At 39.1% G+C, this 18,632-nt stretch overlaps 1 protein-coding gene across 2 annotated transcripts in view; it reads left to right on the forward strand.

The window, feature by feature from the left end:
* Window positions 1–18,632, forward strand: part of baiap2l1b (BAR/IMD domain containing adaptor protein 2 like 1b) — a 52,557-nt gene that overhangs the window by 7,682 nt on the left and 26,243 nt on the right. For both annotated transcript variants that reach the window (XM_053612773.1, XM_053612781.1), the window contains exon 3: window positions 4,108–4,194. In XM_053612773.1, the coding sequence (XP_053468748.1) occupies window positions 4,108–4,194 (87 nt within the window). The remainder of the gene's footprint in view (window positions 1–4,107; window positions 4,195–18,632) is intronic.

The raw sequence follows: 18,632 nt of genomic DNA on the forward strand, positions 1-18,632 counted from the left end.
TCTCATATCAACCACCAGGGAGGGTTATGTTCGCACCCCCTGTTAAAGCAGGCACAACTAATTCTTCTCTGAGAGGAGGGAATGTTTTTGTCAGTGAGTGCATTGTACATTCCGGGAAACCTCAGGGGCCATACCCCTGTGGGGGTCTGGAATGTGGGGCCATCGGAATGTGGGGGCAGACATCGTGTTGAGGTAGGGGCTGAGGCCCTGGTATTGGAGGCTCCATCTATAAGTGGTGGAGTCCATAAGGCAGAGGTTTGGCCAAGTGGAAGTGGATGTGTTCGCCTCAAGGGAGACAACACACTGCCCACTGTGGTTCGGCTTCACTCCTTCCGTACCACTGGGGCTGGATGCCATGGTACACACGTGGCCGAGGTCATGTCTATACGCTTTTCCCACGATCGCTCTGCTCCCACAAGTTCTAGCGAGAGTTCGCCAAGACTGTCTACGTCTGCTGCTAGTAGACCTTATTGGCCAGCTCGAATATGGTTCTCAGAGATAATATCCCTGTTAGGTGGCACTCCTTGGGAGATTCCCATCTGCAGGGATCTACAGTCTCAAGCCGGAGGCCTGATTTATACCCCTCAGCCAGAATTATGGAAACTATGGGTCTGGCCCCTGAGGGGCACCAGCTCATAGATTCTGGTCTCTCAGCTGAGGTTTAGAGACCATGTTGAACAATAGAACACCTTCCACAAGGAAATTGTATCTGCTCAAGTTGTGACTTTTTTGTCTTGTGGTGTTAGGAATGTCAGCTAGACCCAGTAATCTGCGCAATAGCTACATTCCTGGAGTTCTTCCAAGCATGTTTCTCAGCAGGATTGGCTCCGTCTACAATCAGGTTCTCCGTGGCCGCCATTTCGGCTCGCCACACCCCTATTGATTGAGCTTCTGTGGGGCACCATCCTCTAACATCGAGGTTTATGCATGGTGTCAGGCAGCTGACGCCCATCCGCACACCACGAATACCTTGGGACCTTTCTGTGGTCCTGGAAGGTCTATCAGGTGCCCCATTTGATCCCTTAGAGAAGCTTCTTACTCTTCTGCTGACCCTGACATCTATCAAGCGAACTACAAGCTATCTGTTGCCCCTTCCTGCCTTGACTTGGCCCCTGGATTAGCCAAGGTCTTCATATATCCTGGTCTGTTTTTTTTTTTTTTTTTATTCCTAAAGTGCCTATGTCTGCTGCCCAGCCAGCTGGTAGTGTTGCAGGCTTTCTGCCCTCTTCCATTCCTCACACCTGAACAAGAGAAATTGCACCTACTGTGTCCAGTAAGGGCTCTCTTTACTTACGTCCACCGCTCCGGCCAGTGGCATAAGTCGAGCACTTGCTGGTCTGCTTCGTCTGCGACAGTAGAGGTGATGCTGTTTCTAAGCAGCTCTTATTGGACAGTGGAAGCTATCTCTATTGCTTATGAGGCGCGCAGTCTCGCTACACCTCTGGGCATAAGGGCTCATTCTACTAGGGGGGTTGCCTCTTCGAAGGCTTTGTCCAAAGGGGTACCCTTACAGGATGTGTGTGCTGCAGTGAGGTGGTCGACGCCATACACATTCATTTGATATTACAGCCTGGATATAGATTCCATCTTGGGCTTGAGTGTCTTGCAGTGACCCTCGGGCTCGGATTTTTTGAACAGGCCTTACCCTCGGTATGACTGAGTGGGTTTGCTCGTTCCCACAGCATGAAGCTCACACAACGTTGAGTTCCCTTTGAAAGGGAACATCTGTGTTACGCATGTAACCCTGTTCCCTGAGAAGGGAAAAAGACGTGTAGCTTTGTCATCCTGGGGCATGCTTGTGAATTGTGTCTTCGCTTCGGGTAATAGAGGCTGACTGCATGGTTCACAGGTGCCGTTTTATATCATGCGACACATTTAATTGCCACATCACCTGATCATGGCAGGCCTATAAATAGGCATGATGTTACACAAGCTTCAGATGCTGGTCAAGTGCGAGGGCTCTTCCCACAGCATTTTCAGGAAACAAGGTTACATTTACATGTACAGTGACATTTATTCATTTAGCAGACGCTTTTAACCAATGCGACTTACAAATGAGGAAATACAAACAAACCTTGTTTAAAAAAAAAAAAAAAAAAGAGAAGAGGTTACACAAACATGCGTAACCCAGACATATTTTGCAAAAGTTTTAGGCACCTTTTTTTTGTTTAGTACAAACTTTATTATAGTTTTTTTTTTTTTTTTTTTTTTTACGACGTCTACATTATCAAGTGATTTTGGATTCCCAAACATTAGTTTTCTAGCACAAAATCAAATGTTATCGAAAAATGTGTGTCATTAAAGAAAGCAGCATATTACATAAGAGAAGACTTTTCAGACAAAAAACACAATGAAGGCTGCTGGGATTTGCTGCAAAAATAACAAGCAAGTGCGACAGTCAAAGTCTCCAGAAGAACTGTGGCTGGTTCTGCAAGATGCTCAGTAAAACTTAAAGTTAATTTCCTTATAAAACTGCACAAATTGTATCTGAGACTACTATGTTATTTAATTTTTTTTGTCACACCAAATATTGACTTTCATTTACTACTCTTTACCGCTGTTTACTGTATTTTTCTTAATGTAGAAACATTTAATTTAATTATTTTGAAGGCATCTTTGCTCAACAGCATTTCTTTGCATGTGCCTAAAACTTTTGCACAGTACTGTGTGTGTGCCACAATTATTGGCACACTTTTAGTCAATACTTTGTGCTACCACCCTTTGCCAAGATAACTGCTCTGAGTCTTCTCCTATAATACCTGATGAGGTTGGAGATTACATGGCAAGGGATCCATCCTCCATACAGAATCTCTTCAGATCCTTCAAATTTCAAGGTCCACGCTGGTGCACTCTCCTCTACAGTTTAACCAACAGGTTTTCTATGGGGTTCAAGTCAGGGGATTGGGATGGCCATGGCAGGATCTTGATTTTGTGGTCAGTAAACCATTTTGTGTTGATTTTGATGTATGTTTTGGATCATTGTCCTGCTGGAAGATCCAACCAGTGCCCATTTTAAGCTTTCTGGCAGAGGCAGTCAGGTTTTCATTTAATTTTTTTTATATTAATGAATCCATGTATCCTAACAAAATGTCCAAGTCCTCTGGCAGATAAACAGCCCCAAAACATTAAAGAACCACTACCATATTTATCTGTGGGCATGAGGTACTTTTCCATATGGCTACCTCTCTGTGTGTGCCAAAACAACCTCTGGGGTTTATTGCCAAAAAGCTCTATTTTGGTTTCATCTGACCGTCGAACATGATCCCATTTGAAGTTCCCATAATGTATGGCAAACTGAAGACGCTTGAGTTTGTTTTTCTTGAAACCCTTCCAAACAACTTGGGGTGATGTAGGCGACTTCGGATTGTAGTTTTGGAGACTTTCTGACCCCAAGACACAACTAACTTCTGCAATTCTCCAGCTATGATCCTTGGAGATTTTTTGGCCACTCAAAACCATCCTCTTCACAGTGCATTGAGACAGTATAGACACACATTCTCTTCCAGGTTGATTCATAACATTTCCCATTGATTAGAACTTCTTAATTATTGTCCTGGTGGTGGAAATGGGCATTTTCAATGCTTTTGCTATATTCTTATAGCCACTTCCTATTTTGTGAAGCTCAACAACCTTTTGCTGCACATCTCAGCTATATTCCTTGGTCTTACCCAATGTTGTGAATGACTAAGGGAATTTGGCCTATGTGCTACCTCTTATTTATACCCCTGTGAAACAGGACGTCATGGCTGAACAATTTTCTTATACTAGTCATCCAGGTCTACTAAAAAAAAATGTAAAATATCAATGGGAATATGCTTCAAATATATTTTTCTCATATGAATTCATAGGGGTGCCAATAATTGTGGCATACATATCTTTAACAAGGATTTTTTTTGATAAGCCTGTGTTTGTAGTTGTTTGATATCCATGAGAGCAGCATATTTTTTGACTTTTTTGAACAAAAGACCAAAAGGTTAAACAATAAAGACTATTTTTCACAGCCGCCTATGCTCATATTTACCATGGGTGCCAATATTAGTGGAGGGCACTGTATTTCTGTCTGTCATGCATGTTTAATTGATGGTAGGTGTATTTGCTCTCTTATAGCTATGACCTTGGCTGGAAAGATGTACTTTGAAGCTGTGGGTAAGATCGGGGAGAACGCTGCTGTATCTCCAGTGTCAAGAGAATTAGGTGAGTGTCAGTCAAGCCTTGTCTGAAAGGAATTGTGGGCCTGTCCCAGCTCTCAACCACAGGGTAATGCCACTTAGCAGACTAGTTAATCAATTTTTTGAGTAGCAGCATTGAGTAACATTGTTAAAGTAATTGCTTTTTTTTTTTCTTTTTTTTTTTTAAACATGCACAATTGTGGTGGACAAGTCATAAGCCCAAGTGCTTGTAACAACAAAAATTCCATGTCTGGGTTATTGGTGTTTTACTCATAGTTGCCCAGCAGACAAGATTACTCAGTAGGCTAGTGGTTACTAGTGGTGTAGTGTTTTGGTGTTTTATTTATTTATTTCTTATTTATTTTTTTTATTGTATCATTTTGCAACTCTAGAAAGAAATGAACACTCCTCATTCATTTCTTTCTATAGTTGCTAAATTATACAATAAAAAAAAATTTTGTCTTTTGCAAAAGAGAAGTTTTTTTTCATTTGGGACATATGTTTAAAAAATTTTTGGTAGTGTTATACCTATTTGATTGGAATAAATATTTTTGTTATATAGTATTTTTTTTTTTTTAAATAACCCAACAAATTTATTAAATGAAACACTAATCCATAGATTTATTACATTCTATGGCTCCATGCACAGTTTTGGAACCCATTGTTTTTGTTAGGATTTTTTATTTTTCTCCTTTTATTATTATTATTATTATTATTATTATTATATTTTATGCTAAAACAAATCATGCAGCCAAAACTATAAAGTGTAACAGGGATTTTACACTGAGGGTAGCACTGAGCTACCTTCATGATACTTAAATGCATGTTCATCTATGGTCTCTGTGGTGTTCTATATAGATTGGCAAGAACTATTCGATATTTGCAAAGGGTGCTTGGAACCCACAAATCACCACTGATTGGCTATATTGAAAATAGTTATTTACTGCTACTTTTACTATTTTAAAGTAAATCCGAAAACAAAGAAGTAAACAGGATTTACATGTCAAAAAAAAAGGTAGTCAAAAAGTAAATAGGATGTACATATTGATCATTTTTGCAAATTCGTTTTCATTTTGCCAGTCATAGTAGAATTATCATCTCGATATCTCTCTGGTTTCATAACACCACCATACTGACATACCTCTGATCCCCATTCCTGTTTGTAAAGCAGGACAGCCTTATCATATTCCTTTCCATTTGATTTCATTTTGAGATTGCTTTGTTTACAGATAGCATGCCAGAGCATGCAAGTTAAGTCTAAGTGGAAAAAAGCATGGGCTGGACGTGCATTTGTTTACATTTTAAAGTGCCTGTATTTTCTTTGAATTGTGTAATAGGAGTTGGATTTACACCGATGTGGGTTTGGTACAGTATGTAGGTAATTACGAACAGACTGTGGTTCCATTATCATTTTGCAAAATTCACCTTATGTGTCCTTTGCTAAGCGGTTCACTTTTGTTAATGTACTGTGAAAGAGGTTCCGTTTCCTCACTCAGACTTACTATTGAGTTGTATATAGCGAGATATACCAGGAGTACACAGTATGAGACTATGTGCATTAGAACACCATAGTTAAGCAAGTTTTGTACAAGTTCAGCAAGTTCCTCAAATTGGATACTATATTTACTCAGTTGCTGTTTTGCCAGTAAAGCATACTCTTGAACTTGCATCAAAGAACCATTTCTCCCAGGCTCTTACACCAGACTACATGAAAGAACAGTGCTGCTAGGTTTTATAATTAGCAAATATCATGACTCATTTGCATTCAGCAATTTTTTTTTTTTCAAATGATTCAATTTTGCCCTTAAGTTATGGTGTTGTTTTAATGAGCTTGAGTGGTGAGGTTGCTGTAGTCAACGTGGCCTTGGTTTTCCTTCTGTTCAGCTTGAATCTGACAGCCTTAACTTGGCTGAATAAAACTGAGCCTGTGCCAGTACTTACATAATGGCAGATGGCACATAATGCAATTGTTTTATGCCATGCAAAATGACTGCTCCTGATTTTTTTTTTTTTTTTTTCTTTTCATTTGAACCTTTTCACTCTTAGTTGTCAATTCCCTATAGCATGACAGCTACCATCAGTGGAAGAACAAAAGTTAACTTTTTTCCCGTAACATGTGAGGCAAAAATGGTTGCTCAAGCGACATCATAAGGCACGCTTGGAGGAGATGCTAGCTGTCCTCCTTTGCATACATGAGCTAACTGATGTTTGTGATTGACTGGAGTTACTCTGACAGGAGTGTGTCATTCCCTCCCCCTCCAGCGATCATAGCCAGTTCTGTCCTCCTGGAATGTTTTGTATAGAATTGTAGTTTTGAACATATGATCTGCCTATAGTCATCTCCTGTATATGGTGTTTGTGTGCTTAAAAACATCTGACTTTATTGTAGTCTTATAAATAGAGATACACTCAGGTATTTTCTAAAATCCAGACTTGTTCCTGACTTGTACATGAGACCTGGATATGTTCTACTGTATATGTCTGTAATATAAGGGGCTTTAATTGCAAAGGTTGAGAACCTCTGTTCTAATAGGAGCCAAGAGCAACAAAGTTTGTGTTTTAATGGCTTTTCTATTAAATCATTTCGTTTGGTTTGAGGCAGTACTAATACTGTAGGATATATTTCTTGACAATCTTTTCATCTAAAAAAGAGAGATTGGTGTGTGTGTGTGTGTGTGTGTGTCCGTCTGTCCATACTGCAGTGTTGATTGATGAACAGCCTTTAATCAGTGCAGAGTGAGGTGACCATGATTGGGAAGCTGTGTTATATCAGTATAAAGACACATTAAAAGATATACTTAATCTACGAATAAACTAGTCCTATTAAGAAAATGCTGAGAATACAACTGAGTATATCTATTGTCTATAGAACAACGTGGAGCTTTGTGTCTCTGGGTGAAACATTTCTCCTGAATGATCAAACTCTCACATTCAGACTGAAATTAAGTTAACGTGGGATGAGTGAGTTCCTATGGGGTTGTTTTTCCTACAACCCCAGATATTTATGTTCACACGCAGGGTCACATGTTATTTTATTTGCAGTAGCGGTTTGAATATATAAAATATGGGAACATTTAAAATGGTAAATGGCGCACTTGTATAGCGTTTTTATCCAAAGCGCTTTACACTGTGTCTCATTCACCCATTCTCACACACACACACCAATGGTAGCAGAGCTACCATACAAGGTGCTAACTTGCCATCGGGAGCAACTTGGGGTTCAGTGTCTTGCCCAAGGACACTTCGGCATGTGGAGTCATGTGGGCCGGGAATCGAACCGCCAACCCTACGATTAGTGGACAACTCGCTCTACCAACTGAGCCATAGCCTCCCAGTTTACAGTTATATTTATGTATTTGGGAGCATCTAAGATGCTAAGTGATACAACTGCTCATTCATTTATTTGAGAGCTATAATTGAATATAAAGTGACTTTATACCTGTAGCTGTCATAATAGCCATTTTAATAATTTTATTGTGATTAGGATTGTGCTCTGCTAATTTATAGTACTTTCTCTTACTAATGGGCTCTCAGTGTACACACAGTAACACGAAGTTATACAGCCTATACCAAGTCAGTTGTTGAGAGTCTCATCCAAAGCAATTCTTTCATGATTTGGGAAGCGTTTAAAATGGTTATGAATGCTAGGCTACTAAAAACGTTGCGTATCAGTGGTCAGTTTTTCATCAACGCAAGAGCTGACCTCTGCCTGCAGAATCAAAGGTGTGTCTATTTGGATAAGAATGAAAGATCAGACCACTGCATAGTTCATCAAAATGCAGTAGATAATTTAGTCTGTTATTTCACTCTGGGAGGAGGGACACAAACCCCAATGTAGACAATTCAAAAAGAAATTAATAATTCTAATGTGTTGCATAATATATAGCTGTATGCTCTCATAATTGCTAAACCTTTTGCCCCAAATGACCCTTGATGCTTCACCTAGTTCTGTACCCTATGTAGTGAGCACATACAGTGAATAGGAAGCCATTTGGGATTTGACCTGTGCTATAGAGGGCTCAAATAATAATGATTCCTGCATGAAGATGAGTTGCAGATGGTGGAATTTATTGTGGATCCATGAAAGACTAAGAAAAATAATTGACAAGGAAACATTACTGTGGTTAAATACATAAAAATTTCTGAAATATTAAGTTTGTGATAAATTTTTTGTTTAGTAAAGTGGAAATTTTCATTTTCTGGTGTCTATACAGTATGAACACAGTGTAATGCTACTGCTAATGATTGTCTTTCATAATATTAAGAACTCAGTAAAAATTAAAATGCATTTGAATACAATTTTTTTTTTTTTGTATTCAGTTTATAAGGTGATTTGACTACCATGCTGCAAAAGTCTTTAAGGAGACCAAACAAAAGTAGCTGTTGTACTGAAATCCAGGCCGTCCTCCCTCCATGACCTTGTCTTCTGCAAACACTAACATTGGAGAACGTCCGCTAACACAATGCACATGGTATTGGCCAGAGATAACAGCAGAAATGTGCGTGCCCAGATAACCCCTGTATAAAAGACCTTACACTCCATGTCACTCAGTAAATGGAACATCGTGACTCTTGGCTTTTCTTGCTAGGTGAAACTGGAGCTCCTGTGACGTGGCAAAGTTGATACCGGATAGCCTTGAGAGTCATGAGCAAATTGATGACACTGACCTGGGCACCTCCACAGTCATGAATTAGAGGGGCAAAAAAAATTCTTAACCTACCCACCTAGGTTAAACTGACCAGCCCAACAACCCAAACTTCCCTCCATGCTGACATCAAGAATAGGAGTATCTCCTTCACAGCTATGTACAAGAGTGAAAGGAGCAAAGTGCAGAAATTTTCCACAGAACTTTGTTTGCTGATTTATCTTTGGATCCTGGAATCCTGTCCCCCTTCCTGGCTGCTGTCATTAGCCATATACAATATCTCTCTGACATAGTTTGTGGCATATCAGATAGCGCTGTAATCTTAGGAATGTAATCAGAATGTGGTGTTTTACTGCAGAATGTCATGTTCTGTGAGTGATGTCTGAAAGCACCATGCTTTCATGCCCATGCAGATTCCTTGTGGTTGGCATCAGTTTTCACTGATGTTCAGTAAACCTTATCAAGAATCCTCTATTTCAGGAAGCGTGTGCGTTCTGCAAGTTAATGGGAAAGGATGGGGAGGTGTTACTTCAATGCCTCATAATGATGCATGATTTAGCCTGAGGGTGTTGCTGTGTCATTGCTGTCATGGTGATGGAAAACAGTACAGTAGAAGATTGCTGACATTTAGGGCGGCAACTAACGATTATTTTTATAATCGATTAATCACGCGATTATTTTTTTCCCTGCAAGCGTGCAAATACAGCATATAATGATGATAAACTTGAATTAAACTAAATCTTTTAAGCAACTCGCACCAGTTTCACCAACCCCTTGAACAGTGGAGCATTTTGGATATAAACACATTTGTGTTTGTGCATCACTGTCGTGCTGCCGTGCTACACAAGCTCTGCTTTGCAAAGTTTACAGGTTAGTCTTTTAAACAGTGTTTAATATAAAATGCTCCCCTGCTTTTTGCTAAAGGTAGCGGTGTTGCATTACGTGCGTTTGACGTCATACACCATTGACTGGGAAACAGTTTATACTTCCGGTTAGTAAAAAAACAGAAACGCAAGTGTTCCATTTGAGATGATATTACCTTTTTATAAAATTTATACACCAGATGGTATAGTATATAATGCATAGTGTAAGTGTATAGTACACCATTTGGGACACAACTTTAGTATTTACACTTCAATGCGTGTGTTACAACAATTTTCATAATTGATTATTATCGATTTTATCGATTAATTGTTGCAGCTCTACTGACATTATTAGATTATAATCTTCAATTTTAATTGATAAAATCATGCTATAACATCATTTTAAACTAATTTGACAACTGATTTACAGTGCTGTGAAAAACTATTTGATTTCTTCTCTTTTTGTGTACATCTCATACTAAATTGTTTCAGAAATTAAAACAAAATCAAAGATAAAACAAAAGCAACCTCATAATGAGGTTCAGTTGGACTAGACGCAACCAAGCCTGATTACTGCCAGCCCTGTTCAGTCAAATCAACATTTAATACAACTTTTTGAACAGCATGGAATTGGTTAAAGGTCTTGCGCAGTAACACACTATGCCAAAACTGATAGAAATTACAGAAATGATGAGGAAGAAGGTGATTGAAATACAACAGTCTGGGAAAGGTTACAAAGCTATTTCAAAGGCTCTGGGGACTCCAAAAGCCCACAGTGAGAGCCATTATCTCCAAATGGAAAAACTCAGCACTGTAGTGAACCTTCCCAGAATTGTCCGACCTTCCAAAATTCCTCCAAGAGCACAGCAACTACTCAACCAGCAAGTCACAAAAGAACCAAGGACAACATCAAAGGAACTACAGGCCTCTCTTACATCAATAAAGGTCACTGTTCATGACTCCACTATCAGAAAGACACTGGGCAAAAATGGCATCCATGGAAGAGTGACGAGGCGAAAACCACAGCTAAACCAGAAGAACATTAAGGCTCATCTGAATTTTGCAAAAACACACCTTGATGATCCTCAAACCTTTTGGGAGAATGTTCTGTGGATTGATGAGTTGAAAGTGGAACTGGAAGAGTGCCCCGTTACATAAACACAGAATTCCACAAAAAGAACATCATACCTACAGTCAAGCATGGTGGGTCGAAGTGTGATGGTGTGTGGATGCTTTGCCGCTTCAGGGCCTAGGCAACTTCTAATGAATGAGAGGAAACCTAAAATTCTACTCTCTACTTACAGTCTTCAATCTGTAAGTTGAAACTCAATTGGATTATGCAGCAAGACAATGAACCAAAGCATAGTCCTAGAAGTAAGTAAAAGACTAATCTCCAGATATGTGAAGCATTTTCTGCTAAAGGTAGCACAACCAGATTTTAAGTTTAAGGCAGATGTTAGTTGTTCACATTGGTGATAGGTGTTGGATAACTTTTTTTTTTTTTTTTTTTGCTTCAATAAAAAAAAAAAAAACATATAGCTGATTCCTCCTCAAGATTGTGGACCATTTCAAAATTGACATGGTAGAGAAATGTATCCCACAGGAAGGAAGGAATCTCGCATTAATAATCTATTGCTTTGTCTCGATTTACCTGCTTGAATTATGTGCTGCCCTTGTTTCAGTCAAGAAAAATGCGGAATGTTTTGAGTTCATTAATGTGAAATAAAATCTATCAACGTATGTTCAACTTAGCTAACATTAGACGAGTGTTAATGTAACATCAATTAACTATATTCATTTGTGATGACAAAAATTTCAGCTGACAGTAGTCACTAATTGCACTTTTATGTCCAAAAATGAAAAATATATATATTTAATGGTTACAATAATCTAAATTAATTGTAAATTATGTACGATCTCCTGTGTCAGTCAGTACAGATGTGTTCAAACAGTATGGTAAAGCTCGTCATGGTAGAAACTGCAGTGTGCATATATAAAGAACCACCAAGCTGTTTAAGTGTAGATGTAGATGCTGGAAAAGCACATATATTTCCCTAATTTCTCTATCTGGGCATTAATAAAGTATTATATTATCTTAATTGCTTTACATATGTTTCCATATTTCTCCTAGAATAGGAGGAAAGAAAGTAAACTTTTCAAATTTTAACTTTTCTGCATGTAAACCTCTCTACTGTCTACATTTTAACTTAAGCAGGCTTTTTCCACCAAGTGGTTACCATAAAACCCTGTATATACCTTACAAAAGTGATTTGGGACTATATCCAGTAATGAACTCTTTTATTTGTATCTTTCCGTTTTGATCCAAAATCAAGGTCAGCTGGATCTGCTCTAGCATACCACATACCACAGAACAAAGCAGGATGTTAATTGCTTAATTATATAATTCAGTGCCTCTATCTCCACTCAGTTATTCAGGTTTATTTTTCTAATAAACTGTCACCTGCCTGTATATCAGTCAGAAAATCTTTTGTCACTAACTGGCTAGTTAGTGGTATATAGAAACCTTTTTCATAGCTAGCATATTTGTTATTTGTTTTCGTTGTAAACAAAACGCACTAAGAAAGCTGCCTAGCAATATAAAGTACCCAATATAAACCATAAACTCTTTCTTCCATGGATTGTGAGACAGCAAAGGTGCCTTCAGAACTATATTGATTGGCAATTTTGCACATGAATCCCTCAGTGTGGTTCATCTGGGCTGATGTGAATACTAACTCTGCCTGGGAGAGGTCTGAGTTTGCTTTCAAGTGAACTTGATCAAAATCATGAATTCCTCTCTCTCTCTCTCTCTGTGTGTGTGTGTGTGTGTGTGTGTGTGTGTGTGTGTGTGTGTGTCTCTCTCTCTCTCTCTCTCTCCATTCTTATCAGACCAAAGTTTAAAATTAGGATCTTAAAACCAAATGTGCTTGGGCTATCAACAGTATACCTGGGCACCCTGCCCATGTATCATTTATGTTTTGGAAATACTTAATAGATTTGTTTTAATTTTTTGTCACCATATTTATGGTTAATGAATGCAAGGCTTTCACGTGAGGTTTACATCCTTAACCTTATCCACATTTCCATCAGCCAATTTGTTTTTTTGTTTTTGTTCTTTTTTGTTCATGAAAATCTATGCAGTGGGAGAGCCAATGAACCAAAAGTATCAGTTTCACTTTGATTACAACTGTACAGATGGACCTAAGTGTTAGTGACCTTAGACTCTTCTGTATTGTATAAAGCAAAGGTATTTTTCAATACACTGCTGGTGAGGGAAACAGATGCAAATGACAACAATTTTGTTTTTCACCCAAGGGATAGTTGGAAAAGGGAATAGCATGTGGGAAGATGCACAACCAAAAACACACTAATGAAACATAATGAGCTGCTACTGTAGTAGAGAAAGCTTTGCATCCAGATGTGGGGGATGTGGGAGCATTTAATTGGACGAATACAAGATTAGTCATATCCATCTATCGATGGATGGATAGATGAGATATATTTCTTCAGTGTTGTCACATTAAAAGATATTATCAAATATTTACAAAAATGTGAGGGGTATACTCACTTTTGTGAGATACTGTATGTGGAGGAGTGTAGATCATGATGCAGCAGTTTGAAAGTATGTGGTTGGCTGGCTTCGCATCTCTCTGAGGAAACATATGTTAGCCTTCACCTTCCCTGATTGGTAGTTGTTGTGTGATAGGGAAGAGCTGGGTGATGGGTGGATAATTGGCAGGTGATCAAATTAGGGAAGAAACATGTGTACATCTTTGTACAAAACATCACTCTGACATGGAACTTTGCTTGCATTTTAATTATATTCATCAATTAAAAACAGGATACACCATGTAGTAGTAACCTAATGAAATTTAGTTTAATAATGCAGTCAGGCCACACGTCTTGTTCAGGTGTTAAAGTTGGATATAATTGGTTAATTATAATGGCTTCTTGGGGTGTGTGAAGCTCACTTTATCATACCAAGAGACTTTTTTATGTCATGGACACAACGATAACATGTAATAGAAATGAGCAATAGATGAGCTGTACTGCATTGTATGAAGAACAGTGTTTATTCTGTTTCATGCAAATTATTACTCGCATACAGTGCATCCGGAAAGTATTCACAGCGCTTCACTTTTTCCACACTTTATGTTACATTCTTATTCCAATATGGATTAAGTTTATTATTTTCCTCAAAATTCTACAAACAATACCCCATAATGACAACGTGAAAGAAGTTTGTTTGAAATCTAAGCAAATTTATTAAAAATAAAAAACAAAAAAAAACACATGTACATAAGTATTCACAGCCTTTGCCATGACACTCAAAATTGAGCTCAGGTGCATCCTGTTTCCACTGATCATGCTTGAGATGTTTCTGCAACTCGATTGGAGTCCACCTGTGGTAAATTCAGTTGATTGGACATGATTTGGAAAGGCACACACCTGTCTATATAAGGTCCCACAGTTAACAATGCATGTCAGAGCACAAACCAAGCCCTGAAGTCCAAGGGATTGTCTGTAGACCTCCGAGACAGGATTGTATCGAGGCACAGATCTGGAGAAGGTTACAGAAACATTTCTGCAGCATTGAACGTCCCAATGAGCACTGTGGCCTCCATCACCGTAAATGGAAGAAGTCTGGAACCAGCAGGACTCTTCCTAGAGCTGGCCGCCCAGCCAAACTGAGCTATCGGAGGAGAAGGGCCTTAGTCAGGGAGGTGACCAAAAACCCAATGGTCACTCTGACAGAGCTCCAGCGTGTCTCTGTGGAGAGAGGAGAACCTTCCAGAAGAACAACCATCTCTGCAGAACTCCACCAATCAGGCCTGAATGGTAGAATGGCCAGATAGCAGCTACTCCTCAGTAAAAGGCACATGACAACACGCCTGGAGTTTGCCAAAAGGCACCTGAAGGACTCTCGGACCAAAGATTGAACAAAGATTGAACTCTTTGGCCCGAATGGCAAGTGTCATGTCTGGAGGAAACCAGGCACCACTCATCACCTGGCCAATACCATCCCTACAGTGAAGCATGGTGGTGGCAGCATCATGCTGTGGAGATGTTTGTCAGCGGCAGGAACTGGGAGACTAGTCAGTATCGAGGAAAAGATGAATGCAGCAATGTACAGAGACATCCTTGATGAAAACCTGCTCCAGAGCGCTCTGGACCTCAGACTGGGGCGAAGGTTCATCTTACAACAGGACAACGACCCTAAGCACACAGCCAAGATAACAAAGGAGTGGCTACAGGACAACTCTGTGAATGTCCTTGAGTGGCCCAGCCAGAGCCCAGACTTGAACCCGATTGAACATCTCTGGAGAGATCTGAAAATGGCTGTGCACCAACGCTCCCCATCCAACCTGATGGAGCTTGAGAGTATGGGAGAAACTGCCAAAAATTGGTGTGCCAAGCTTGTCGCATCATACTCAAAAAGACTTGAGGCTGTAATTGGTGCCAAAGGTGCTTCAACAAAGTATTGAGCAAAGGCTGTGTATACTTGTGTACATGTGCCTTTTTTGTTTTTTATTTTTAATAAATTTGCAAAGATTTCAAACAAATTTTTCATGTTGTCATTATGGGGTATTGTTTGTAGAATTTTGAGGAAAATAAGGAATTTAATCCATTTTGGAATAAGGCTGAAACATGACAAAATGTGGGAAAAGTGAAGCGCTGTGAATACTTTCCAGATGCACTGTATTTGCTATAAGTGGAACTGTTTTATGGAAAAAGAATAACTGACTGACTGTAATGTGTTATTGAGACCATAGATGATCACAGGGGTATGTACTGTAATGTTTGCTGTGGGGAAGCAGTGTAACAAGGAAAAGAGCAGAATGTTCCTGATCCAAGAAAGTTGGACTTTCATATTTCTTGCTTCTGATTAGGTTGGGTCTTCTAGTAAAGCCAAGAGCCCCTCCAACATTCCTCATGCTGGGCTTCCATATGCAATAAAAGATGAGGGGAACAAATCTTGCTAAAGTATTAACAAGTTACAAGTGTGGGCGTTCTTTTTATTCCTTCCTTAACTGTTTTCATCTCTCATAATCATTGAGCTATTATCAAGAACAATACTCAGTCAAATTTAGTCAGCACGTATCAACACTCACCTTCTAGGAACATACATGTATATATTTATTTTTAACTCAGAATAGGCCCTGTGATAAAGAATAGGTTTTGTTTTTGCTCCTGGTTGACTTTCTTTCTTTGTGTCCTATCCTGGTGCCCACACCCCACTGGGGTCATTTGTATAGCATTGAAAGGAGTGGTGGCCACCGTCCCTACATATACACTCACACGAAAACACACACACACACCCTCCCTCTCTCTTCCCGTGTGCCACAATGAAAGCTTTTACCAGGCTGTTCTGGTGACCTTTAGTCTCTCGTTGTTTAAACGGCACTAAGCTGAGCAGGCTGTTGGACAGCAGTGAAAACACACCCAGCAAGGATGAGCCAATCTGATAGACCAGCTGTGCTTAACATGACCACAGGGTCACATTTCAGGCGGCCACTTTGGTCTAAATTTGCTGTAAATTAGTCTATGAACTAGTACACTGGTCAACCAGTTTCTGTTGCAGTTAAGCACATCCAATAGTTTTTAACCATAAAAGAACTGCTGAGCATACACTTGGACACACACCATTCTCTTTAAGGTTAGTTCATGCTTTCGTGGTTGAGTTACATGCAAATTACATTGGTATGGGTGTGAGCTCACTGTGATCAAAACATAGTAGTAGTACACAGTAGTCACAGCACTAAAGTGCAACATTTGTGAGGTTAGATGTCAGCTGTGTGTATTCCTCAAATCCATAAACAAACAAAATAAAGGCGAATATCTGGCAATGGAAAAATTGCTTTGCAGTGATTTATATGGAGCTTGCAATGGGATATTGGGGATTTTTTTTCTTCTTCATAGACTGGTTTGTAAGTCTCCTCACAGCTCCAGGGTCCTCAGTTCAGTCCTGATCTCAGGTTACTGTCCGTATGGAGGTTCACACCATGCTGGTAGGAAGATTGGCAACATTAAATTGCCCCTAGGTGTGAATGAGTGTGTGAATGTATGTGTGCATGCTGCCCCATCCAGGATGTATTCCCACCTCATGTATCCACCATGAGCCTGACAAGGATAAAGCAGTTTCTGAAGATGAAAGAATGAAGGAATGACGAATTAAATGGACATACATGTTACACAGCTGCTTTTAAAAAATCTAAATGATTAGTTTAACTAATTTATTTAAATCTAAATTAGTGTTAGTTGAACACCTTAAGTTTTAAGTTTGAACACCTTTAAGATTTTTAGAATACATTTCCATAAAAATGTGTTTACCTCACTAAGGGTGTAATGATAAGGCATATTGTATAGTTTGATGCAAGACTCTCTATAAACATATAAACTAATTCAAGCCCACAGTTCCTCTTTCTCAAATCAAGAGCAGCTACTGGGATTCTCCTAAGCACACAATAGTATTGTGCCAAAATAGACAAATGTGGCTACACTACACTGGAACTAAAAAATAATACATACACTTCCCTTCCGTGTCAGTCTCTGAAACGAGATGAAAATGCAAAGCAACACACATGCACATGCAAAGTAAACCCTTTCCTGCAAGTAGACAGCCTTTACTCTGTGCTAAAGAACCGGATTCAAAGACACATGAAAGCAGAATGACTAGCCCCATGCTTCAGACCCCTTTTAGATTCACACCAGTGAAAGCTTGGTCAGAGAGTTAATGTTTAATTAGCCATGTTTAATTTTGTTGCATTATAATGCACAGCTTTTGTTTTATGTGACATTCCTCCCGTTCTCCACACAGACACATTGGCAATAATTCAGGCTTTTAATGATTAAAAGCACAGAGATGTTGTGCCATCTAGAATTCTTCTGCTAAATACTTAGCTGCACATTTTTCTGAGAGCCTGGTGAAGTACTCGGATCACAGTGTAGTGCAGTGCAAGAGGATTTTTATGATCCTCATTTGACAGTACGAATAATTCAGTACTCCTTTGAGGAGTTTTATCATCAAAATGATACCTCTGCTTTTTATGGCACTTGTAATCCATTGTTTTACTTGAAAGGCATGTAATAAGGTTTGTAAATGTAGGCAGCACGAATCTATAAAAGAGAAGGAAAGGGAGTGTGTCCAAGACATTCCTTATCACTTATTTCTTAAGCATGCAAAATAGGGTTCCAACGACCATGGGTTAAACTTCAGTTAGGCCAACTATTTTTAGGCTGCTTCCTGACTTCATGAAGTACATAACCAACATGAACATTGCCTACATGATCCTCCAGTGAGGGTGAGTGAAGGCAGGGGAAAAGAAAAAAAATCATCCATTGATGGATCCATCATTGTGGGTAATTTTTGCATCCAGATAGAGATGCATTACACAGTAAACACTCCCCATAAAGGAACACTTAGACATTTTACACCTGTGCAGGTCTGTGTCTTTCAGCAGAAGTGTATGGGAGGAGCTAGGACCACACCACATATATCACCACATTGATCAGCTGGGCTGTGAAAAACACAACACACACCGGTTTCTCTTTGCCAGCTTTGGGAGTCTCGTAACTCATTTTGAGGCAGGTGGAGGTATCAAGGTTCTTTTTTTTCTAATCAGTGTACAGTAGATTTTTTGTCTCCATAATTTTGCAGTGTAATGGGTTAAATATAAGCTACTTGGTAAAAAGCGAAGCAGTTTTGGTAGAGCTTTAGTAACTTTTAATCTGGAAATATTATTAAAGGTAGGGTCAGGGATGTTTATTTTTAAAAAAATTTTTTTTAAGATTTGTAATATTTGGTGTCATTCTTACATGCTATAAGCTGACAATAAAATACAGTATATGCTTGAAAAAACTACATCTTTATGGTGTCCAAGATTATGTAAGCACGATTAAAAAAAAAAAAAAAAAAGATCTGGTCTAATTAGGACAATGTGGTGTGTGTATTT

This window comes from Ictalurus furcatus, chromosome 2 (assembly GCF_023375685.1).
Source record: "Ictalurus furcatus strain D&B chromosome 2, Billie_1.0, whole genome shotgun sequence".
Classification (NCBI taxonomy): Eukaryota; Metazoa; Chordata; class Actinopteri; order Siluriformes; family Ictaluridae; genus Ictalurus; species Ictalurus furcatus.